This window comes from Diabrotica virgifera, chromosome 8 (genome assembly GCF_917563875.1).
Source record: "Diabrotica virgifera virgifera chromosome 8, PGI_DIABVI_V3a".
In the NCBI taxonomy this organism is placed as follows: Eukaryota; Metazoa; Arthropoda; class Insecta; order Coleoptera; family Chrysomelidae; genus Diabrotica; species Diabrotica virgifera.
The window spans coordinates 224,216,785-224,244,600 of record NC_065450.1 but is presented as its reverse complement, the minus strand read 5'-3'; the positions used below and the strand labels follow the sequence as shown (position 1 = coordinate 224,244,600).

Genomic DNA, 27,816 nt, shown 5'->3' with positions numbered 1-27,816 from the left:
TAAGAATGTGTAGTTCATGAATATTTCCTATCTACTTACCACAATCATTTAAATCATCACATTTTTAATATCATTACCATAATACTATTTTAACGTTTCACGGATACAACGATTATTATTATGAGTATAGTTAAAACTAGAGCAGCGATCATCAACATGATCAGCTTCTTTCTTCTTACTTTGTTTTTCAACGTACTAGCTTCGCGGAGTTGTTGGGCACCTTGGCTGACGAAGTCGGTGGTTCTTTCCACGTTGGCCTCGATACTGTCTATCACTTCGCCCTGTTCGTGCACAAGGGTTCCTAATTCTTTGAAAATTAGGTTGACATCGTTGATGTCGCTCTGGAACAAAAAGTGGATTCAAAGGATAAAGAGATGTGTGTATACTCCTTCTCAGAGTCATATTTCAGTGTGTCAGTTTTTCGATTTCTTTATTATTTTAACTTATTTATTATTTTCATAATAATGTAAATTAGCGATGTTTTTAGTCATTGGCCTTATACATTCTTCTTTATTTATGTATTATTAATAGATTCTAGAAGTTTGACTGGCTTAGAATGATTATTTTTTAGAAAACTGGAGTTAAAAGCAAATAACGAATTTTTGTAGTTTGGTAAAAAATGCCATTTTCTTCAGAATAGAAAGATTAGCATCATATATATATATAATATATATATATATATATATATATATATATATATATATATATATATATATATATTTTTTCTATTCGAAAAATTTTTCCCAGCCCGAAATGGTGGATGTGTGAATTGTTCGTAAGGGGATTTTTCCACATTCTCTATTTCATCTATTTGATATATATATATATATATATATACGAAAAAATGTTTAAATACGAAACTGTAGGTTCTTTAATTTCCAAGAAACTGGCTAAAAAATTTTTTTTCTCTGGCAAAAATTGAGTGAATCGTAATAATGAGTATATCGAAAAACATTGATTTTTCGATATAAAACTAACACCTGCGACAGCGAATAAATCGAAAACTATTAATTTTATCAAAAAATGTATAGAACATAACTTTTGCGGTCAAAATAATAAAAAAATTCCACCCCCGAGATGGGGTTGCAACCACCCCCATGGTAAACGCACCTTTCGGCATCATATAGATTTTGATCCTTGGACTATCCACTACTTATTCTCAAATTTTCAAGCAAATCGATCCATTCTGTAAAAATTGCGAGGTGAAAAGCTTCGGTTCCTGGACTAGTTACATATAAATCAAAATAAAACCAAATTCATGGCGACTAACACAAACGCACGAGCTGGAAATGTTGACGAAGATCTAATCATCAATGACCAAAACTTCGAAGCGGTCAAAGGGTTCATATATCTAGGGACATCGGTTAACCGCAATAATAACACATTAGGTGAAATAAAAAGGCGAATAATAATTGCAAACAGTTGTTATCATGGTGTATCAAAGTACTTAGCTAACAAACGTCTGTCTCAAAAAACTCGTATAAGGCTGTATAGAACATTGATAGTCCCCGTTCTCACATATGAATCAGAGGCATGGACATTAACTAAAACAGATGAATCCTCTCTATCGATTTTTGAAAGAACGGTGCTACGCAAGATATTCGAAGCGGTCTGTGAGAACGGAATATGGAGGCGTAGATATAACTTTGAACTGCAGAATATCTACAAGCATACGTTTGGTGGAAAAGATATTATGATAAAAAAGATTTTAACAGCTCAACCCGTGGGAATGAGAAGACGGGGTAAACCAAAGTTGAGGTGGATGGACGGGGTAACACAAGATGCCGAGAAGATCGGAGTCCACAACTGGAAAATGCAAGCAAGGGACAGAACAGAATGGCGTAGAAAGCTTGAGAAGGTCGAGGCCCTCTAAGGACTGTCGCACCAAGATGATGATGATTACTACTAGATACCATATGATGTTCGATGAAGGGGATATTAAAAGTAGTTACATGGTGCAAACCTAAATAAGGAACATTAAATCTGATATCATTGAGAAGCTCGTTTAAACGAACATGGTAACTGAAGGGGTTAATGTGTCAATATGATGTTGAAAGTAGGGTGACCAAACCATACAACAATATTCCAAGATGGATATTCTTCTTCTTAACGTGCCCTATCAAGTCCCCTTGACGTTGGCGATTAACATGGCGGAACTGTCTCTGTCTCGAGCTATTCTAAATAGGTGTTCTGCTTTCTTTATTCCTGTCCACTCCCGGATATTCTTCAACCAAGAGGCCTGCTTTCTACCAATTCCTCTGCGTCCTTCGATTCTACCCATCTTAATAAGTTGAAGAATATTATACCGGTCTCCCCTTACTACGTGTCCAAAATAGGCCATCTTTCTATATTTGATGTTATCAAGCAGCTCGCGGGCAGCATTTGCTCTCTTAAGGACTGCCACATTTGTCAGCATAACCGTCCATGGTATTTTCAGTATACTTCTGTGAAGCCACATTTCAAAGGCCTCCAAACGATTAATGGTGGATATTTTTAATGTCCATGCTTCTACACCATACAAGAGGACTGACCAAATGTAACATTTAATCATGCGCTTACAGATGTACCTTACAAAGCAAAAATATACTAATCTAGTTGCGTTAATACAAAAATACAACACAATCAAATGCTTTACTGAAATCTGTATATACAGCATCCACGTGTTTAGCATAGGTACTAAATTGGGAATTAGGAATGAGTATATTAGTGAAGTCTAGAGGTGGCACCAATTGATGCCAAAACGAGAGAGCATAAGTTAAGATGGTTTGGTCATGCTCAACGTCGAGATGTTAATCACCCAATACGAAGAATTGCTGAACTGCGAGTTCCTGGAAGAAACAGGAGAGGAAGACCAAAGAAGACCTGGGGGAAGGGAAGACCCTTGTCAGCGAAGGGGATTGATGTGGATATAACTCAAGATAGAAACTTATGGAGAAAAGCAATTAGGGAAGCCGAGATTACATAGGGATAATGGCTAAGAGAATGATAATAAATATGTGTTTTGCTATTTTACAAACTTGCCTCCAACTGTCTTATTGACTGTTCCTGTTCTTCTAATTCCCTTAGATTTGACTCCTCTTGCATTTGCATTTGCCTCGAATTATTGTCTTGCAGTTCTATGAGTTGTTGGTCCTTGGACTTATATCCAACTAGAAAATATAAACGAAATAATGTCTAATATAATAGTTATTTATGTACCAAGTCAGTAAAGTGACTCTTTATCGAACGAGTCTGATATTACGAGCAGAGGGAGCGAAGCGAGCGAGGCAAGTAACAGACGAGTTCGATAAAGAGTCTTTACTGACGTGGTGTATACAAAATTTTATCGCCAATCATAAAAAAACATTAACACTTACTTAATACTTACTTATAGACTGGGAGATATTATACAGAAGTTCAGCCACGATTTTCTAAGTCCTGCCTTTTGCAATACTGGAATGGTAGACGATGTACTTACAATCTGTGGAAACATCCACAAATTTCCTGTGACATTTTCCTGTAAAAATTAGATTTTCCCAAAAAATAAAAATAGGGTTTTGCGATGAATTTCTAAGTCCTGCCATATCCGTAGATAGACAGGATACTATCGATTTTATGAAGAAAATTTTTTGGGCAGGAGGGTTGCAAACGGGGTAAAGGAGTATATATGTATACAAACATGTAAGGAAAATAATGAAATTTTCATGATTTTCTAAGTCCTGCCAACTTAATAAACTAAACATATTTATTTCAAAATGATCAAAAAAAATATTGGCATGACGTCTCCTAATGTTTAAGTATTCTTGTCCCTTGGAAAATTCTGCGGAAAATTTTCACCCTGATTCCGTGATTTTCTAAGTCCTGCCTTTAAAAAGTTATAATACTCAAATACAATCAATACCTTTTCTGTACTCGGCAGGAAGGTTAAACGGTTCTTGTAAGACGGCAGGAGTCCTAGATTTGTAAGAAAATTCGTGAAAAAGTCAACGATTTTCTAAGTCATGCCATTTTGCACATGTTTCAAGAATCTTAATATGAGTCTATATACAAAGAGGCAGGATGGTTTTATGGTTATTTTGTATACAGGGTGGGGCATTAGTGTGGGCTAGTCCAATTACTCGTTTGTCGTAAGATATACGAAAAAAGTTATTTAGGTAAAAAATGTGCCACAGATAGGACTATAATTTAACAGTATTTTCTAATATACAGGGCTACCCGTTTTCACAGGTTGAGAAAAATTTATGTTTTTTTAAATGGAATACCCTGTATATTTTTACATTTTTGGATTCTACTCGATGTTCTCTTTAATAAAATATAGTGTTTCGAAATATTATACGAGGTAGTTTAAAATATAATTACGTTTTTTTTTTTAATTTTGTAGGAACATTCACACCCTATACATATTGTTAGTGATTTGATATCCAAACTTCTATTAATTTATGTTTAAACGATTTTTAATATAGTCTACTATTGTCAGTTAATAATAGTATACCAAAATGTTTAATTTTAGTATACGGGGTTGGTTGAAACTTGAAACTCGGAATGACTATTTTCTGAGTTTTCTTAAATGGGACACCCTGTATTTTAGTATTATAATAAAATGATATTTAATGGTACCTTTTTATTTGCTAAGCATTTTCTATACCATATTTATATATTAATTTCGGCAGTAAATTGATACAGACAGATTACTCAGGTGGTTTTTGGGGTTTCTGAACAAGAATGTCACATTAGAACAGATCTTTACCTAGTGCTCGAGGTGACTGATATACACGCCGTATTCTTAAATTTCGAGACTTTCAGATACTAAAGTGATGCAAGTAGATTACTCGAAGAGTTTTGTGGTTGCTGAACTGAATACGCCATCAGAATCGACCCCGAAAAACTCTCTTAAATTTGAGATCAGTCACCCTGGGCGCCAGGTGCTCCGAGGGTCGGCTGTAATGTCATATTCGTGTTCGGCCATCCCAAAAACCATCGACTATTCTGTTTTTTTAAATTTATTGCCGACATCCCACGAAACTCCAGATGACGTGCCTTAGCAGCAACTCTGGGCACTAGATGATTCTGAGGTCGGTTCTGCTTGCGTATTCGTAACTCCATAAACCTCCCAAATAACAAAATTTTGCCCTTCATACACTGATTTTGACAGGTTTATGCACTTTTGGATGCATGTTATGCACTAAAATGCAATTTCCACCCATTTTTATATTATACACCTTTTCCTGATGTTATCCTGAACACAATGCAAAAAGTTGCAAGTAGATAGATGCTGTATTTAAAAATAGATTTATTCTGGTGTTGTTAGTGTTAGTACATTTTGCTATCAAATATAGGAAACAATATCAGGATAATATCTACAATATCAGGATAATATCTACCACTAACAACATACAGGGTGTCCAGAAACTCTAACAAATGACGACCGGAGATTCCTCAGATAATTTTAAGGCAATTTAATACAATTCACCTAATCTGAAAATGCTTCCTAAGGCAGATTAAAATAACACAAAACGTGAAACATGAGACGTGAAACATGAAACTTGAAATAAGAAACAAATAAATTGTGAAAAAACATTTGATTTCATGTGATATACTAATCGAAGAAACAAAAATAAAATTTGTATAGTAGACAATGGAAAGTTATGACGAGGTCGTTGCTGTCATGGCAAACCTTTATTACTGTCTAAGGGAGGCCGCAGATCAAAGAAACGTGAAATAAAAACATAAAACGTAAAACATGAAACAAAATGAATTGTGAAGGACGAAACCGTTTCATATTAAATACTAATCAAAGAAAAAAAATGAAAATTTGTATAGCCAACAATGGAAAGTACTGATGACGAGGTTGTTCCTCTTGTGGCAACTTTTTACTACTGCCCAACATCATAACCATAGTACGTACAGTGGCGTAGCTAGGGTGGGGCGGGGGGGGCGGTCCGCCCCGGGTGTCACCCCTTCAGGGGTGACACCCGAGAGACCCGATCACAAAAGAATAAATCATTAATTTGTGACTTTACTCACGTATCAATCTAAAGTTCGATATTATTTTGTGAACACACGAAACCACAGTATAAATAGGGACACTAGAACTGCTCTGAGAAAAATTGGAAGTAAAATCGTAAAAAGAAGTAAAGAAGTAAGAAGTAAAAAAGGCGCATGGCGACCGCGCAAGGTTCCCAGTCGCTAGACCGCTAGAGTACCACTCTCGCATTTCTACGTACCGGTTAACTTCCGGTAGTACTTCTTGAGATCAAAGTGCCTACATAGAAGAAATTTTACTGTTCCTCTTTATACTGTTCCTCTTTATACTGTGACGAAACCGAGAGAAGTCGAGGTGTAAGAAGCATTTCTTGGATTTTTTTCCGTTAAATGGAAAAAAGCAGTTAATCTAAGTAACGAAATTCTCAAGAAGCTTGAAATTGATGGTGTAGAAATATTATGAAATACCGTTCACAGGGATACGATAATGCATCTGTTATGAGCGGCGTACATGGAGGAATACAAGCTATTATTAAAGCAAAAATCAAAAAGGCCATTTTCCTCGGATCTATTGATCATTTAATTAATTTATGTGGCCAGCACTCTTTTGCACAAAACACATCTTGTATAACATTTTCCAGAACTGAAGAAGCATTTTTTAAGTTTTTTATGTGTTTCCATTAGCTGCTAGGAAGTGCTTATTAAACACAGCAAAACATCTGTTAAGCGACTTTCCACAACGCGTTGGAGTTCTCAGTCACTGCGCACTATGCTGGCTGCAGTTAAAGTATTGGCAGAACATTTTTATAGTGTTGTTCCTTCAATTTACAAAGTCTCTCATCAACAAGAAAATTTATACACCAGAGGTGCCACACATAACCTTATGCCCGCTTTGTATAATTAAAGGCATTGATCAATCAGCGACCAAAATAGGGGTACTTCGTCTTTATATTGAAGAAAAACATAATCATATTATAAAATAAAGTAATACATATATTTTGCAACGACAAAATATGAAGACGACGACATTTCTACCTAAAAACTCTACACTTCGAGCCGAACTTCAAAAAGATAATATTATGTTGAAATGTTTTGACATTCAATGTTGAACTCGAAACCAGATCAGTCCATCCATACGGCTTTTTTGTTCGAGGCTGTGCAGACACACACTTTACTTTTCCACGAACAGTAAACAGTTGAAATTAGCTGTTTCAACATTTTGTGACTTTTACCATGAAGAGGTATCAGAAGAAGACCTCCTGCTAGAAATACCAAGGCTTAGAAGACTTTTACAAGCGGCCAATATTACAGTATCTAAATGGTTAGCTGTAGACTTTTTAAAATTCATGGTGGAATGCGATTTTATGGAATCTCTCCCAAACTTGGTCGCCTTAAACTTGTTTATGACCATTTTTGCATCGGTTGCTTCATGTGAGAGAAGTTTTGGGAAGCTAAAATCAATCAAGAATTACTTGCGAGAAACAATGACGTCAACAAGGCTTAATAACCTCGGTTTATTAACTATCGAACGGAGCAATTAATGTTAGGAGAATGGAGCGGTCAATGTTAGGAATAAAAATGCGAGACAAAATCAAAAACGAAGAAATTAGCAAAAGAACAAAGGTGACTAACGTCATCGAAAGGATAGCCAGGTTGAAGTGGAGATGGGCAGGACACATAGCCAGAACGACAGATGGGCGATGGACGAAGAGGTTACTGGAATGGAGGTCAGGAGAAGACAAGAGAAGCGTCGGTCGACCGCCTACAAGATGGACTGACGACTTAAGAAAGCTAAAAAAACTGGATCAGAGCGGCGCAGGATAGATGGAGATGGAAACGAGGGGAGGAGGCCTATGTTCAGCAGTGGACTATTGAGGCTGGATGATGATGATTAACTATCGAACATGAAGCAACACAAAACATAAATATAGAAAATGTGATTTCAGAACTTTTCGCTAGTAAAGCTAAAAAATATTTTAATTCATTCACATAGTTTAAAACAAAAAAGTAAATAAACTATTATATAGAACTGCCGGTAACTAGAGAGTGGTAGCTCGAGATAGGGAGACATGCAGAAACTTAAGAGGCCTATGTTCAGCAGTGGACGATAGCGGTTAGACGACGACGATGATATACTATTTACTGCAGTTTCGTTAACTATAATTCTTAATTTTTTCATTATTCAAAACATACGGTTATCGGATTTTTAGGATTTGGGGTGACACCATCGATTACCGCCCCGGGTGTCACCCACCCTAGCTACGCCACTGAGTACGTATTTGGTTGCAAACGAACTAAGTAATCATCTTCCCAAATTTAAATCATTTTATAGACTGAGTATTCAAACATCTACATTGTTTTATTGTGGGTCCTGGTTTAAAGAAAACTGATATTTTCTTATCATTACCTATTCGAGTACCTCTCCAGGTTATAATTGTACAACTCTTCGTTCTACTTTACAGCAGAAACCAATGCAATATTAAATTCTTGGTCGGAATTCATATTATGCACGTAATTAACTGTCCAAAACAATGAAACTGAAACCGAAAAATACAACAGGATCTCTTTCCTGAAACAGATTTCACCAAGATAAAAATGTTTTATGTGCATGAATCACACTCGCTTCTTGTGTGTGCGGACTTCTATTTGGTTAGCTGTGTTTTATTTTCATGAAACGTGTTTTACGTTTCATGTTTTATGTTTCATGTTTCTTTGGTGTGGGGCCTCTCGAAGATAAAAAAGTTTCAGGCACATGAATCACACTCGTTTCATTGGTGGGCGTACTTTTAAATAGACGGAGGCCTATGACCACTGACCAGTACTAGAAATTCACAATTCATAAAATCGATTCATCTCTGGAAGAGAAATAAACGTAGCAGTTTTCGTTTTTCTAAATAGAATTTTTCTAAATTCTTTTAAACTGAAAAAACCAAAAAACGAAAAATTTTTTCACATCGATTTTTCTAGAACACTGCGTATTCTTCTGAGTTAAAGGAAAAGTACCTTTTAGTACAAAACTATCCCAGAATTCAATAATCCAGTGTCAGAGATGCTTAAAAGTTAGACAGAAAAGTTATTCGATAATATATCTGTTTCCGTACCCAAACGGACCCCTATGACCGGTACTAAAAATTGACAATTGATAATTGACATTTGACAATTGACCTCTGGAAGATAAATAAGTGTACCAGTTTTCGTTTTTCCAAACAAAAGCGTTCTGCAGCTATTTTAAAGAAACTAATTACAAGACTTCGATATGCTTCTTCTAGACGAAGCATATCGAAGTAGAGGTCGTCCGCCAACCAGATGGTCTGATGACATTTGTAAAGTTGTAAACGGTTTTAAATTAGTGTTTTTTAAGCATACTCGACATGGTATGACTCAAGAAAAATGTGATGATATGAATATGTTTGTATAACACCCTGAAATAATTTTACAGACAGATAATTTAATTTTTTTATACAAAATAACTATACAACCATCCTGCCCCTTTGAAAATAGATTTATATTAACCTTCTTGAGATATGTGCGAAATGGCATGACTTAGAAAATCGTGTAATTTTCCACGAATTTTCTTACAAATTTTTTAACTATATATAGTAAAAAAGGTGTAACTAAACATCCTGCCATTTTGCATAATGTATACTGAAATTATTTATTTTGTAACAAAATTTATTTTATGACTTAGAAAATCACGGAACCAGAGTGAAAATTTTATACAAAATTTTCCAAGAAACAAGTGCAGTTAAACATTAGGTGACGTCATGCCAATATTTTTTTTGGTCATTTTGAAATAAATATAATTAATTTATTAAGTTGGCAGGACTTAGAAAATCATGAAAATTTCATTATTTTCATTACATGTTTGTATATATGTATACTCCCTTAGTCCTTTTGCGACCGTCCTGCCCAAAAAATTTTCTTCATAAAATAGATAGTATCCTGTTATTCTATGGATATGGCAGGACTTAAAAATTCATCGCAACTCCCAATTTTTTTATTAATGGAAAATCTAATTTTCACAGGAAAATGTCACAGGAAACCCGTGGATTTTTCCACAAATTGTAAGTACCTTCTCTAACCTTCCAGTATTGCAAAGGGCAGGACTTAGAAAATCGTGGTTGAACTTCTGTTAATATCTCCCGGTTTATTAATTACATCCTTCTAATGACAAAAGAGTGTGTGTATTTTGTACGCACGTAAGAAGTTATACTTATATTATTATGATTTATGAAATTGAAATGAATATATTTTAAACAATTTAATTGTATTTTTATTTAAATAAATAATTTTCTTAAAATAATATCTACCAAAAATTAGAAATATCGTTAATAGTTACGTTATTGTTTATGAACTAAATGATGAATCGTAGACAATCTAAATAAATATATTTACTAACAAGTTATCAATAAATATCTATCACGCAATTTCACACATTATTTGCATTAATAGGTAGTACCTAACTTAAAAGATTTAAGAATTTTATAAATTTTAGACGTAATAAAAATGTATGACAATGACAGAATGCCTCTGCATTATGGGCGGTTTCGATGTTTAATCGATAGTTGTTGTCAATATTGAATACCTAATTACTAAATTTGTAAAGTTTTGATTTATTTTGTATGAATATAATTGCAAAATAATACAGAATTTCACTTTTTGACTTAAATTTAATTAATAATAACGTAAATTTTGTACAATATTTTTATTAATTAAAGTAAATAAATTGTAAGTTAACACAAATAAATAATCGATTACTGCCATTGACCACTTACATTCAATCTTGGTTAATGTGATTAATCGCGGCAGGTAAAGTAAAATTCTTCTTTGAGTACAATAAAGTGTTACTTTACTGCCGCAAATGGCGTCAAATGAGTACAATAATGAATGACTTTAGTGACGGTTGGCGATAAAATATATTATCTAACAATAAACCACTGAAAAACTTTTGTTTTCAATACATCACTTCACCTTCTAGATCATAATCATTATGTTTAAACTATATTGATTAGGATCTATGGAAATTCATAAATTAAAAAATGCAGATATAATTCTGAATGGCCAACTTGAGATAAACAGCTCCCCACTCCTCAACCTATTCAGTTAGAGATTTTAAAGTGCTGATACATAGTGAAATATGCACATCACTTCAGAAATGCACTCTGCCGAAACATCTGTAGTGACATTCTTATTATAAATTTTGTGGAAAAGTATTGAAAACAAAAGTTTTTCAGTGTTTTTTGTTATATAAAATAAATTTCCATCGAGTAACGGTCGAATCCATCAATTATGAAATATATTATAGTCTGTCTTAGTTCTCAATAACAAATAGTTATTGCAAAAAACTAATAAAACAAAATTGTTCCAAAATCTCACCAGAAAGGAAACAAACTGCAGAGGAATAAAAACAAATGAAAATGATAATAAGGAATAATGCAAAAGAAATTGTTAGAGAAGTTGAAATGTAGAACAGAATGTTAAAAAAACCAGCTGAACATAGCGTTTGTAATTCATGTAATTAAATTTTTGAAGTTATACTGCTTTAGGCGCGATTGAGATTGAGGGTGAATTTAATATTAATCTGCGCGCATGCGCACACCGACAGTATGGTATTGTATTAGTCGTTATACGGGCTCTGATTGGATGTTGAAATGATCTGTCAATAATAAATAATTGTTCAATATGGAGGTAAACAAATGTTGTATAATATATTAGTTTTATTGTTGTGAGGACAGAAACAAAAAAGTTTATAACTGTAGTGACTTTTAAATAGTTTTTAAAAGCAACAGGTACGTAATAATTGTTAAATGTATCAGTATCCTAATAAAAAATTTCATAGGTAGGTACCTACCTATTTGAACCTACCAAAATACATAGTATGTAATACTTTTATTTACATAATTTGATTACCATCAAAATTTCTATCAATATTCACCTAATATATTGTTTTCGTACTCTATGTTTTGTTGTATTTTTTCAATTCTAAATCATTTCAATTCAAGATCAAAATAATTTGATTTAATTCAAAAATGTCAAAAGTCTAATCCGTTTAGTTAGTCGATCTTCGCACATAATGACGGATTGTCTCCGTGGCGAAGCGTTTAAGGCGTATGAACCCCAATACCAACCGCGCTGATAAGCTGGTTCGAATCCCAATAGAAACTTTTATTTTTTTTATACATTTTATGATTGTAAGTATATTTATTATATATTTTTATTTTCAGAAAATACGTATTTAGTTAAAAAAATTTCCGACAATTAATGTTCAGAAATCATTTGTGGCATTTTTAATGTGTTTGTGTGTGTTTTATTATTTTAATTTTTGGCACTGTTTTAATAAAAATGTTTGAGAAGTAGTAAATATAAATTAGTTTAATATTTAAATAAAATATAAATAAAAAGTATATCAATTTCGTTTAAATCATAATAGAAGTATAACTTCTTACGTGCGTACAAAGTACACACACATTCTTTTTTTGTTTATTTTAAACTATAAAACTATAAAAGAATTCAGTTAACCATTGATGATCTTTTACTTTTACTTATAATCAAAACCATTGTTTGCAAAATAAATATTTGTCATCTTAAAACAACAAATACAATCAACTAACTTACTTAAATGGGGTTCTCCATACACCTGGGCCTTAGCCTTATTGACCTGCTCCTTTTCTTTGTATGCTGTACTTCTCTGGACGTTTTGAAACAAATTCAATGCACTGGTGTACTCATCTTGAAGCCTCTCCCTCTGCATTTTCCTTTGTCTCTGCTCGGATTGTGATAGAGATGGTGGAATATGGCTAAGGTCTTTGATGTATCCATTTGTGTCCTTTACTAACTGCTGGGTGTAGTGTTGAATGGAATGTCTGTACAGAAGATTTAACAGATAGTAAGGTTATTAGAACATCAAAATAATACAACAATAGGAATTGATATTTAGAATACAAAGATTGCAATGGGCCGGACATGTGATAGGAAGGGAGAGGATAGGCTACCAAAACGAGCACTGAATGCTAGAATGCAAGGAAAGAGACCGGTTGGGAAGCCACGAAAGCGCTGGGAAGACACAGTAAACGACAGTAAGCGACGCACAAGCCCTTTTAGGAGTCGGTGTATGGAGAAGAGCAGCCACAGACAGGCAAGGGTGGAGGCAAAAAATAAAGGAGGCCAAGGCTCAATTTGGGCTGTAGTGCCGTAGAAGAAGAAGAAGAAGAAGGAATTGATACATATTTCATGTGAAGGAAAAGTTTTGAGAAGCTTATTAACCCTACAGCCTGTTAGGCCTCACCCATATGGAAATACAATGTAATTCTATTTCACATGTCTGCTAGAGGGTTAACAAACTTTATATGGGTATCTAAATGCAAAAAAACTAAAAATACGCAGAAGTGTATGAAGATATTTTAACAAAATTTTCTGGAATCTTCATTTCTAGACTATGATGAGATTTCTACTATGCATATTTCTGTACCCTTCTTCTTCTTTTGGTATCGTAACCCTGGATGGGTCTTTGCCTTTCTGGCTATTTGGTGCTATTCATGCTCTTGTGCTCTTCTTCTCCACTGTCTTATGTTCATGGTTTTCAGGTGGTTTTCACGTCATCCAACCTTCTCGTTCTGGGTCTTTGTTTTTTTCGTCTTACTATGGGCTTCCATTGTAATATTTTCTAATTATTAGATTTCTGTACCCTACACTCAGCTTTTTACTCCTTGCTGTGCATTTCTTAATAATTCCGTCCAAAAATATTAGAAATGTTGTTGGGCTTCGCTCTATCTTGAACCTCATTGTACAGTATGTTCCTGTAAGTTGTATCCATATGGAAAACTTTTTTATTATTAAGATTACGAAAAAAAGTTATTCTTTATAAAAAGCTCTGCATGGGCCAAATCCTAAGATTTAACCATCAAATACCAATTTTTTTTTAATATTATACGAGGTATGTCAAAAAGATTGAATTTCACTCAAGAGTAAAGTAGCTTTATTTTTCACAATATTGAAAATTGCTATTATGAAAAGTTGTTTGGAATTAAATATTCTCCTTTTCATGAACATTTTTCAGTGCGTCACAAATTATAGAAAAAAAGGTAAGTCCGTGATAATACACATTTATGACATTTATTCTAACGTGACATTTTAGTTAAATCTGACAGTTGCCAAATTTTATTTTCAATTTGGAATAAAACCAAATCAATTGTGTCTATTGCATTTATAAAATGGTATTTTCTTTCATTTGTATAGTCTTATAAATTGTACAGATTATATTGATAATAGTATTATTTTATTTAATAAATAATTCTTTTTTGATTATGGCGCCATCTATCGACAACTAGAATAATCACCAAACTAGAATAATTACCAAAGTATTCACAGACGTGCCTTTTTTTCTGTCACATACAATTTAATGCGTTAGAGAGAAATCGAAAAACTGTGACGCACTGAAAGATGATCATGAGAAAAAGAATACTATGTTCTAGTATGCAATTACATCCTTCTAATTGAAAAAATTTTTTTTTGAAAAATTATGGATAACTAACATTATTTTCATATTTCAATTCAGATAGGTAACTCTTTTATTATTAATTTTACGAAAAAAAGTAATTCTTAATAAAAAGCGCTGCACGGTCTAAAACCTAAAATACAACCATCTTATGTCAAATTTTATCAATTTTATACGAGGTATGTCAAAAAATATGAATTTCGCTCAAGAGTAAAATACGTTTATTTTTCACAATATCGAAAATTGTTATTATGAAAAGTTATTTAGAATTAAAAACCGTGTTTCAGAATGTAATTACATCCTTCTAATTGAAATATTCTGAACTATAAAGGTACTTTACTTTTGATCTAAATTTATCTTTTTTGACATACCTCGTATAAAATTGATAAAATTTGAATAAAATGGTTGTATTTTAGGTTGTAATTTTTCAATTTTTTTTTTCAATTAAAAGGATGTAATTGCATATTAGAATATAGTTTTTAATTCCAAACAACTTTTCATAATAGCAATTTTCAATATTGTGAAAAATAAAGCTACTTTACTCTTGAGTGAAATTTACTCAAACTTTTTGATATACCTCGTATAACATTCATAAAATTTGATATCTGATGGTTGAATCTTGAGTTTGGGACCATGCAGAACTTTTTATAAAGAATAACTTTTTTTCGTAAAATTAATAAGAAAAAAGTTTTACATATGGATACAACTTACAGGGACATACTGTATAATTTTTGTATAAACGTGTTGTTTTGTATATACACTTAATAACGTGTTGTTCATTTCTTTTTCTCTTAGTATTTTTTATAGTTTCTGTCTTGGTACTTTATCAAATGCTTTTTCTAGGTCAAGAAATGTTAGTATACAGTAATGAGCACACTAATAACTGGCAAAATAGCGCAAAAGATGGAAAACGTATTAGGTTGTGAGATAAAAAGAAATGAATATAGTAGAGCTGGAAAATTTAGCGATATTAACCTATAAATTTACATTATATTGATTGTTTCTTACCTTTCTACGTATCAGAGGAGTATGTCAACTAAAACTGTCACTGTGACAGTGGTAGTTGCCAAACTCGTCCAATATGTCTAAAGGTGGGAAACAATCAATATAATGTAAATTTATAGGTTAATATCGCTAAATTTCCCAGCTCGACTAGTTTCATTTCTTTTTATCTCACAACTTAATAAGTTTTCCATCTTTTGTGCTATTTTGCAGGTTATTAGCACGCTCATCACTGTATTTTCTTTTTCTTTTAAAGCGCTTTTTGTGTTATCATCCTGTATACTCCTTCCACTTCTAAATCCACTTTGTGCTTCATGTAATGTGTGTTCTGTTATTATTGTGAATTATTGTTTTTTTATTATTTTTTTTTTTGGAGTTTTCGAACATGTAGGTACTTAGCAACGTCAATTTTAGGCAGTTATTACATTCTCCCCTAACTCCATTTTTATAATAATATATTACTAGGTATGTACTACTGACACTTTCTAATCTTCCAGGATGTCTTCATTATCCCATATTTTGTTCATTACTTTTATACTAAATCTACAATATAGATGCAGTAGAAATAAACACACCAAGACACGTTAAATCCTGCTAGGAGCACTCCCAAATCATAATTTACAATGTATATACATTGTAAATCCCAAATCATGATTTCCAAAATTTATACATTATAAATTATGATTCAGGAGTGCTCCTAGTAGCATTTATAATCTTCCAGGATGTCTTCATTATCCCATATTTTGTTCATTACTTTTATACTAAATTTACAATCAAGATGCAGTAGAAATAAGCACATCAAGACACGTTAAATGCTACTAGGAGCACTCCCAAATCATAATTTACAATGTATATACATTGTAAATCCCAAATCATGATTTCCAAAGTTTGTACATTGTAAATTATGATTCGGGAGTGCTCCTAGTAGCATTTAACGTGTCTTTGTTTGTTTATTTCTACTGCACTTTGATTGTAAATTTAGTACAGTAATTATTTGTTTCTATCCACTTCAAATGCTTTTCCATACTTCAAAATTTTTATTGCTTCTTCTTGTTCTTCCTTATTTATTGAGTTTTCAGTATTATCTTCCATACATTATTTTGTTCTTAATTAATAATGTCCTATTGGTTTGTATCTGTTTTTCAAATTGTTGTTTCCATCCTTTAACTATTTGTTTTGTTTCTATTATATTCTCCATTTTTATCTTTAATGCTGTATGTATATTTCATGTTTTCATACTTTCATACTTTTGCTATCTTCTTCCATTTTATCTCCAAATTTTTTCCCAATTATCTCTCCTTGTTGCTGTAAATACTAATATTTTTACCATTTTTCTAAATTTTTAATTTAATTATAAAGAAACCAAAATACCGGGTGTCCACTCATATTTTCCCCAATTTTAACTGCCTATAACTTCTAAACGGCTCAAAATAGAAATATGCGATTTTCGCTGAAATGTTTTATTTTAGTAAAAGTTTTGTCTGAATGGATTGAATTTTTTGTATTGCTTCCACATTCGAAAAAAAAATGGCGGATTTTTGGAAAAACGTTGACTTTTTTTAATGGAACACCCAGTATATTTTTTTGTAAATTGAAAGAAAGGTCATTCACCTATCCAGAGATATAAGGTTTTTCAAAATCGGTTGTCAAATCACTGAGTAATTAATTTTTAAAATGAGAGGTGCAACGTGGATATTACATACCTAAATAACATAACTAAGCAAATTGATAATATGTTCCACATTGCATCTCTCATTTTAAAAATTAATTGCTCAGTCATTTGACAACCGATTTGAATAAATTTTATATCGCTGCATAGGTAAATAACCGTTTTTTCAAGTTTTAAGGTAAATGACCATTTTTATATCGCTTTTAAATAAAAAATGGCGGATTTTTGAAAAAAAAACGTTGTTGACTTTTTTTGCTAAAACACCCAGTATATTTTTTTGAAACTTAAAAAAACGGTCAATTATCTATCCAGCGATATAAAATTTTTTAAAATCGGTTGTCAAATGACTGAGTAATTAACTTTTAAAATGAGAGATGCAATGTGGAAATCACATAACATAATATCATTTTGCATAGTTATGTTATTTAGGTACCTATGTAATATCCACGTTGCACCTCTCATTTTAAAAATTAATTACTCAGTGATTTGACAACCGATTTTGAAAAACCTTATATCGCTGGATAGGTGAATGACCTTTCTGTCAATTTACAAAAAAATATATTGGGTGTTCCATTAAAAAAAAGTCAACGTTTTTTTCAAAAATCCGCCATTTTTTTTCGAATGTGGAAGCAATACAAAAAATTCAATCCATTCAAACAAAACTTTTATTAAAATAAAACATTTCAGCGAAAATCGCATATTTCTATCTTGAGCCGTTCAGAAGTTATAGGCAGTTAAAATGGGGGAAAATATAAGTGGACACCCGGTATTAGGCTCAGTGGCGGCTCGTGACTACTAAAAGGGGCGGTGCACAAATAGATAAATTTACCATAGGTAAATTTACCCGTAACACAACTTAATAGGTAAATTTACCGGGTACTGGATGAAAAAGGATTTTTTTTTTCGTTTTTTGACACACTATCTTTAAAATTGACGTTTATGTATAATTAGATGATGGCATGGATAAGAATTATGAAAATAAGGCAAGGCATATATTTATTTTCCGTAAATATTCACTAAATCAATGATACCATGTCTTGCCCATGTAGAATCGCTCCCAAACAAAACACACAAGAAACAGAAAAATGCATTTTTTCATCACATCCACAAATCCAGCAATTTATTGAATATATATTTATATTAAACGTCCTTACACGGCCTTTAAAATTTGAAGAGCCTTTAAAATTTAAAATTCGTAAATATGCACTAAATCAATGATACCATGTCTTGCCCATGTAGAATCGCTCCCAAACAAAACACACACGAAACAGAAAAATGCATTTTTTTCATCACATCCACAAATCCAGCAATTTTTTGAATATATATTTATAAACATCCTTACACGGCCTTTAAAATTTGAAGAGCCAGATGAAATTTTAAATCAACGCTAAAAAGTTATAGATAATCAAAAACCATTCTAATGGTTTCCATAAAATTCTAACTCTATGCTAACACTAGCAAAGTCACATTCTAAAACACACTCGAGCCAAAGTTTGCCTGGCTCGGAATCTCATAAACCCCGGTGTCCGTTGTAAGCTGGCCGCGTCTACCTTTTCCTATGCTTTTGAAGTCAAATCTCGAGCCATAGGGAATGGTGCTCGGGTAGAGTAACTCACGGGAATTATTTGTTTTTTCGTGGATAATAAATTACATAATGATAAATAATGTATGTAGATAATGCATTGACATTAAAAAAAGCATAGTTAAAATACAATTATTTTTATTGATCAATATATTTTCCCGTAAGTATATTTTTCAGAGCCAGTGCCATGGCTCGGTGGCCCCTTAAGACTAGCCGCCACTGATTAGGCTACTATTGATTCAGAAAATTCCCATTGTGAGTTATTTTATTATCTACCTACACATTTTAAATGCCCATATTAGAAATTAAAAAATACATATTTCTTACAATTGCTTTCTCAATTCAGGCGAATCTTGATGGGTTCCTATTTGATTGACCATCCGCTGCATAGAAGACACTAAAATCAAAAATTTAACACTTAAACTGTTGAACATAATGTTGGTTACAAGTAATTTTGAAATATAAAATCACTCAAGATAACATTCCTCAAATATAAATTATTTTTTGGGTGTATGTTTTAACAAAGCAAATAAACTGTCTATAGTACATACAATTTTTTATTGTAGGATATCTATCGATTATTAGGAAATACGAACATTAAAGCAATGATTCTTATTCTTACTGATATTCACAAATGAAACATGTTTAGAAATCTTGTCTATTTTGTAAGCTGTTTCTTTTTGTGTTTCTTCTTCATATACTATGTCCTTTCATAACATTGGTTATCATCATAGCTATCTTAACCCATTTGCTGCCTATAGAAGAGGACAGAAGTCGGCTAGGAGCCATTTTGTTGAACGTCACCTGACTGAAGTAACCATATCACTCACTGGTGCGTGAACAGCAGGTTTGCCAGGTTTAAACCAATGTGCTTAAAACCTTGGTTTAAACCAAGGTTTAAACCAACTGTTTTTTTTAAAACCTGGTTTTTTATTGAACCTCCAAACTGGTGTTTTTATTTAAAGTTTTTATTACAGCTGCCGCAAATGAAGAAAATTTAGATAAATAAATTATATTTTTTACTTTCGAATTTAATTATTTTGAATATTATTACGTTTGAAGATGTTTTTTTTTGTTATACATACACTTGCGAGCAAAAAAATCGGGTCACTCGATGAATTATACACGTTAGATGTCTCGAATTTCCTAAACCTCTTGTCCGATTTGAGTGATTTTTTTAGTATGTTATAGCCTTATTATTTAAGAAAATCGATGTAATAATATTGTTGCTAGACAGGTAAATGCCATTTTATACCGAGTGTAACAATCATACTGTGTTTTTCTGTAAAGTTCGAAACACCCTGTGGAATATTCTAGCATACATATATAAAATATTGAAATTAAAACTCGATTGTAGCCTTAGGCTTTGGAACGTGTTACAAGGAATTTGACACGTGATGAGTGTGTCCAAGCAGTGATCTTACATAGCAAAGGACTTAGCTACCATGCTATCGGCTCCTTATATTGGTAACAATTTTTTTCAGACCTCATGCATAACCATTGTTTTTTTCAGTTTTTTATAAGCTATGTTTTTGCTAAGAATATTTTTTTCGATAAAATACTTACTTTTTGAGTTATCTCCGAAAAACCGTTCAAAAACATGTTTTATTTTGTTAAACATGAACATATTCACTCGCAAATAACTCGAAAAGTATTGACTTAGTGAAAAAACTCTATAGAACAAAAGTTGTTTAGAATTAGTCATTTTATCCAATTCCGGTCTTATTTTGAATGTATTTTTTTTACCTTCAAGAGGGGGACATTCCCCTCCATTTTTGTAAAATCTACATCCTTCTACATCCCCTCCATTTTTGTAAAATGGAGGGGATGTAGAATTGTAAACTTTTTCTTACCGTAAAGTGTGGCTACTTTGTGACACATGTGGTTACTTTGTGACAGTGGCCTCTAAAGTTAAACTTATTAACTTGGCCGAACCATTAAAAATGGTGGAGTAGTTAAAATTTTTTATTTCTATAGTAGACTATGTGCGTTATCTAGGGAACAATAACCAAAGTTCTTAATGCAACTTCGCTCGTCATGCCACAGCTGATTTGATCATCGTCAAAGTCAAAACAGATGATTTTAGTTTGGCACGCAAACTTTGACTTTTGAAGAAGAATTTTTAGAAGATATTTCTACCAAGTAAATTTATATTTTAACACAATATGCTGCTTCCATTTAACATTAAAATGTTGCCTGCACAAAATGTACGGGTGTTTGTTTGTGCTACAGTTAGAATTCCATATAAATATCGCAGAAAAACTTACGTGTCACAAAGAAACCTCCACCCATGGGGCGACTTTGTGACAACTTTTTTTGACATTTTCTTGATTTCTATAACATATAACGCATTACAGTTTTCAATGAACATACAGGGTGATTGATTAGTAGGGTAAAGCTCAATAGCTCCGCTATAGTAATAGATAGCAATAAAAGTTAATAACAAAAATGTTATTAACCACCTTTGAGCTTCACATTACAAAATTAGTTAGAGTATTACAGGGTGTTCGATAACATAGTGGCAGACCAAACTTATGTTTTTTTAAATGAAACACCCTATATTTTATTGTATATTCGAAATCCTGTTAACTTCTCCATCACAAAAATATAAAGGTTTGTAATGTTATACAGGGTATTTACAAAGTTATAAGCAATTTTGTATGAAAATCGTAACAAGTTCAACTCTCTGTATAAATAAAAATAAGCACAACAGCAATGGTTTATTAATGCCATTATTTTTTTTTATTGTCAAAATTTTTAAGAATTATTGATATTGCTAATTTTCTTTATATCAAATACAAGGTGAGTCAAAACGCAAGTACATTATTTTCTCAGTAATGTTAAATGGAACACCCTGTATTTTATATTAATATTGAAAAGTAACATTAACGTACTTCAATTTTTATATAACATTCCCTATGCCCAAATTTATTAGTTTTCGAGATATTTTCATTTTTCAGAGCAAATTATTTTAGGTGTTTAAATTTATCTAAATTTTAAGTAAGCCATGACTGAATTGACAATTGAAGATTACCGATTATCAATCCGGTAATCAATGTAACACTATAGCAAATAAAGAAATAAAAATAATTTATTAGTAATACATTTTACAAACAAAAACACAACCACTACATGCAACATTTTTGAAACAATTAAAAACTATCTTTTTATGTAAATGTAAAAATAAACAAAGAAAATTAGTAATAAATTTTACAAAAAAACACACAAACACAAAATACAATATTTTGTGAAGACAATTAAACACTACTTTTGTATGTAAATGTAACAATGTAACAAATAAAGAACAAAACATAATTTATCAGTAATACATTTTGCAAAAAAACATGTTTGAAAAAATTAGAAGCTACTTTTAATAAAATATTTTTAATATTTAATTACATAAGGTGTTCAAAATTATCTCCTGACAGATTTATGTATGCCTAAAAACGATCATTGAATGAACTACTTACTCTACGGAGCATTTGTAAATTAACACATCGAAATACACTTTGTATTCTATTTTTCATCTCATCCCTTGTTGTTGGAGGTATTTTATAAACTTCATTATTAATGTAACCTCAAAAAAATCAGTCCAGTTTATTAAATTCTGGTGAATTGGGTGGCCATGCTACTGGTCCATTGAAAAATGAAAATATCTCGAAAACTACTAAATTTAGACATAGGGAATGTTATCTAAAAATTAAAGTACAGTAATGGTACTTTTCAATAGTGATATAAAATACAGGGTGTTTCATTTAAAATTACTGAGCAAATAATGTACTTGCGTTTTGACTCACCCTGTATTTGATATAAGGAAAATTAGCAATATCCACCATTCTTGAAAATTTTGACAATACGTTAAAAAATATGGCATTAATAAACCATTGCTGTTGTGCTTATTTTTATTTACTAGTCCGAAAAATCCGGGACATGGCCCGAAATACAAAGTCGCGTCCCGGACATGTCTTCCGGGCTATCCGAATTTTCAACGTTTTGGCAAAATTCTATTTTGAAATTTTGAATACGTTATTCTTCTAAGAATTCACATCTAATTGAATTGGTGGGACGAAAAAAAAGTAGACAATTTCTAGAGTGTAATATTAACACCACATCCATAACGCATGCATTTTATATTGTGGTATTATAGTTCTACAAAAACTAAAACGGTTGATTTTTGTTTGTTTCTGTATTTTAATTTAATTTTAATTTTTATCGAAATACGGAAAGCTAGACGTAGAAATTGCAAATAAGACAAAGAAAGCTACGAAAATATATTATGCGATTAATAATACGATACTGGGAAAAAGGGAAATCAGCCAGGAATCAAAAATACATGTATATAATACACAGTACCAACTCTTCTATACGCAATCGAGACATGGGTTACAAATAAAAGACATGAAAGTGCCATAAATGCAGTAGAAATGAAGCAGCTGAGAAAAATAGCTGGAAAGACGAAGACGGACAGGGAAAGGAACGAAAATATCAGAAACGTGCCAAGACAGGAACCTATACAAAACAAAAATTGAAAAAAGAAAACTGAATTGATTTGGACATATAACTAGAATGAACGAGAACAGACTAGTAAAGAAGGTGACAGATGCGAGAAGACAAGGGAAAAGAAGAAGGGGCAGACCTAGAAAGGGGTGGATGGAACAAATCCAGGAAATCGGGACCAAGAGAGAGAAAATGGCAGAAGACCAGAAGGCGTGGAAACAAATGGGTAAACATAGATAGGTGTTAGCAAAGTTTGACGCTCTTATTGGACATAAGGACAACGAGAAGAAGAAGAAGTATTTTAATTATCGTCTCGTGAAAAAAATGGCCTGATTTCCATTGAAAAGTCCCGGATTTCAGGTATTTTTTTCAGCCTTGTCCTGGATTCAACTGAATTTGAGTTGGTCACACTATTGACCATTTATCTGGTGAAGAGTATTATTATGACTTTGTTCATGCTGACTATGCAGCAATTCGTTCATCCCTTCAAGCAATTAATTGGGATGGTGCACTTCAAGGAAAAGTACTCTCTGACATGGTTTCTGTATTTTACGACATTTTTTATTCCATCATTGATTGTTTTGTTCCGCTAAAAAAAATCTGTGATAAGAAATATCCATGCTGGTACTCCTCTGAGCTGAAGTTGCTTCACGAGAAGAAATCAGTGCACAAGATATATAAGAGCACAAGGTGTCCAGAAAGTTATGCAGCATTTAGTAACTTAAGAACTAGATGTAAATTTTTATCAAGACAGTGTTATGCTGATTACATTCAACGTACCGAACATTCTATTGTTAATAACGTTAAATCCTTTTGGAAATTTGTAAGTAGTAAAAGGGAAAATAACGCTATACCTAATACAATGACTCTTGGAGATCGTACTGCCTTCAATGGAACTGATATTGCTAATCTTTTTGCTAACCAATTCTCTTCCGTCTATACTAACCAATCCTTACATCCGCATGTAACCCAGATTTCACCTTTGGTTAATGTGTCTAATTATCACATTGAAATTTCAAAAATCTACGAAAAACTGTCTGAACTCAATACCAACAAAGGTCCTGGTCCTGATGGAATTCCCCCCACTTTCCTTAAAACATTCAGCTTCATTCTATCGCGCCCACTTTTTTATATATTTAATAAGTCTTTATCAACAGGGGAATTTCCAGACTACTGGAAAAACTCTTATGTCACTCCAATATATAAATCAGGTCGAAAATCGGATATAGGTAACTATCGTCCCATTTGTATTCTTAGTGCTATTCCTAAAGTTTTTGAGAGCATTATTTCCGATTATTTAAGTTATGACTTCTCGCCAATTATAGGGGCCCAACAATTTGGATTTACATCCAAAAAATCAGCAGAATTGGGTCTCATAACATATGTTGATTTTTTGACAGATGCTCTTGAGAGGGGTTTACAAGTTGACTCTGTGTATACTGACTTTTCCAAAGCTTTCGACAAAGTTAATCATGAGCTCTTGATTCATAAACTTTATTTATACGGAGTTGATGGCCTTATATTGAAGTGGCTCAAGAGCTATCTTACGCAAAGATCGCAAATTGTCAGGGTTAATCATCACTATTCTCATACCATCTCTGTTAACTCAGGTGTACCACAGGGATCACACTTGGGACCTCTGTTGTTTAATATATTTATCAATGATCTAATACCCTGTTTCCAAGTAAGTGAAACTTTGTTATTCGCTGATGATTTAAAATGTTTTAAAATAATCACATCTGAGGCTGATTCACTTAGTCTACAAGGTGATATTGATCGCCTATCTAACTGGTGTATGCAAAATGGTATGTGTTTGAATGCATCCAAATGCCATATTCTTCGTTTCCACCGAACTCATCATCCAATCATCTTCGAATATAGTATAAATAATCTGACCTTACATTCTGCCTCTGAAACTAGGGATCTAGGTGTGATCCTTGACTCTGCCCTTAGCTATAAATCACACATTTACAGTACAATACAGAAGTCTATGAAGATGCTTTGCTTTATAAAAAGAACCACTAGAGACTTTACAAACATCTCAGCTATTAAATCTCTTTATTTCTCCCTGGTTAGATCTCATTTCGATTACTGTTCCACAATTTGGTCCCCCTATTACTTTACTCATAAACTGAAGATTGAGGCTGTCCAACACAATTTTCTGAGATATACTGCCAGTAAGTTGCATGTATACTATGACTATTCTGTATTAGAGCGCATACTGAACTTACCTCCTCTTGAGGTTCGCAGAAAACAAAGAGACTTAATTATTTTATTTAAAATTATCAACGGGCTGTGTAACTGCCCCGAACTTCTCTCCAAAATATCTCTATTTGTCCCCAGTCGTTCGACTAGGCAGGTGCAAACCTTTTATGTCTCTTTTCATAGATTCAATTATTCCTACAACACATTTATTCCTAGAACTCTTCGATTAGCTAACTCATTAAATAACCTCGAAATTTTTAATATATCAGTTTCCCGCTTTAAAAACCTAATTTCTTCCCTAACGTTTTAACTTTTTAATATTTTCGACCAGAGCTTTTGTATTGTGATTAGTGTTACATGACCTGTATGTATTAGATAACTTAAAACCGTTATACCTTACAACATTTCCGAATTGATTTAGGTGATATCTTTTGTTTGTAATTGTACTGACCTAATGTTATCTTATTCTTTTTTTTTTTCTTTTTTGTAACTGTATTACTCATACGAGTTATTTTTTCTCAAACCACTTGGTTATATGTTATATTACGATAGTTTATGTTATATAATTGGTTAACATTAATGTTATATAATTGTATAATTATGTTATATAATTTAGAACACTGTAAAATTTATATCGGAATAGGGCTTACCCGTGAATAAATAAATAAATAAAACTATTTATACAGGAAGTTGAACTTGTTACGATTTTCATATAAAATTGGTTATAACTTTGTAAATACCCTGTATAACATAACAAACCTTTATATTTTTGTGATGGAGAAGTTAACAGGATTTCGAATTTAAAATAGAATATAGGGTGTTCCATTTAAAAAAACATAAGTTTGGTCTGCCACTGTGTTATCGAACACCCTGTAACATTCTAACTAATTTTGTAATATGAAGCTCAAAGGTGGTTAATAACATTTTTGTTATTAACTTTTATTGCTATCTATTACTATAGCGGAGCTATTGAGCTTTACCCTACTAATCAATCACCCTGTAGAGGAAAGATTGAGCTTTCAGGTGTATTTTTAAAATTATAATAAACCGAAAGTGTATGTACTATATCTTCACAAAACCTAAAAAGTGTCACAAAGTAGCCTCACTTTATGGTATATAATAATAGACAATTTCAACTACCTATTTCCAAATTTTCATCCTTCCTTTATTTTTTTGGGGTCAGATTGTTCTTTGGGGTTAAACCAAAAATGTAAGACTTAAAATGATGAACTAAATGTTGTTTACAAATGGTTTTGAAATATGAAACCATTCAAGATAACATTCCTCAAAGATAAATTTATTGTTTTTGAGTGTATGTGTATTAACAAAGAAAATTACTGTCTATATTGCATCTATTTCCTCAGAGAATAAAGATATAAAGGCAATGACTTTTACAGGTATTCACAAACAATAAACGCTTAAAATCTGTCTGTGTTGGTTAGGTACTTTTTGGGATCAAAATTAAAACTTCTAAAACACAGTTTTTATTATGATATTTTGCTGAATTGACTATATTAACATTTAAATTTGTAGTTGAACTATACATACCATTTTGTGATATTTTCTGTATGCTGGTACCGATGGTCTGCGACAGTTTTTGAAAGTCTTGTTCTCTACTTTGACTCCCATTTTGATAACCCAAGTTACTCTCCATTATGAATATCTACAACTAACAACGAATTGTACCTAGCAAATAAATGCGTAATTCTGTAATTACCTGTTCCAACGAGATATTTCTAATTCTAATTATTGAATTAATTATATTACAATAATAAAATCGATAAATTTTGACGTAAAATCGTGATTCATCCTCTAAAAACAAACTTTGACTTGACAGTTCTTTGACAATCATCTGACTGGTTAGGGCCAGTGGCGCTCGTTTTAAAATATACGAAATATTTATTTATTTACGTTAAAAAAATAGAGCGTGGCACTTTGCCACTTGCGGATTGATTAGCGGATTGACGACAGAAGTGAATACTTCTGTCGACTCTTATACAGGGTGAGTCATGAGGAACTGTACATACTCCTACCTCGTATAGAGGCTCAATAACAAATGACCATTAAAAAGTGTCTGCTCCCATTGTTTAATAATATACAGGGCGAGTTTCGCATTTTGACAGAAATTTGTATTCGTCATAATTTTTGAACGGTCAGATAGATGTGTCTTTTATTTTGGCCAATCGTTACACTATTACCACCTAATCAACTAATTTATTCAAACTAGAAAAAAATCAGCTCCGGCTTTAAAAAAATTAGTTCGTTTGGGTCTTAGAAAAAATTTCACCCTGTATACGCTTTTTGAAAACTCTAATATGAATTTTACAAATTAGACAAATAGGCAATTAAAATGGCATAATTATTTTTTTCCGCACACGATTACTTAATTTTTTATAAAAAAATCAA

General features: G+C 32.3%; 1 protein-coding gene across 1 annotated transcript; it reads right to left on the bottom strand.

Moving 5' to 3' along the window:
• LOC114336781 (syntaxin-12) lies at positions 1-27,278 on the bottom strand. The gene is made up of 6 exons (XM_028287161.2): positions 27,128-27,278; positions 26,959-27,079; positions 19,036-19,105; positions 12,577-12,824; positions 3,022-3,149; positions 1-341 (listed from the first exon to the last, which is right to left on the bottom strand). Exons 2-6 carry the CDS (start codon positions 27,062-27,064, stop codon positions 90-92), a joined length of 804 nt encoding a protein of 267 aa, XP_028142962.1. The 5' UTR covers positions 27,065-27,079; positions 27,128-27,278; the 3' UTR covers positions 1-89.
• Between the last annotated feature and the right edge of the window lie 538 nt (positions 27,279-27,816).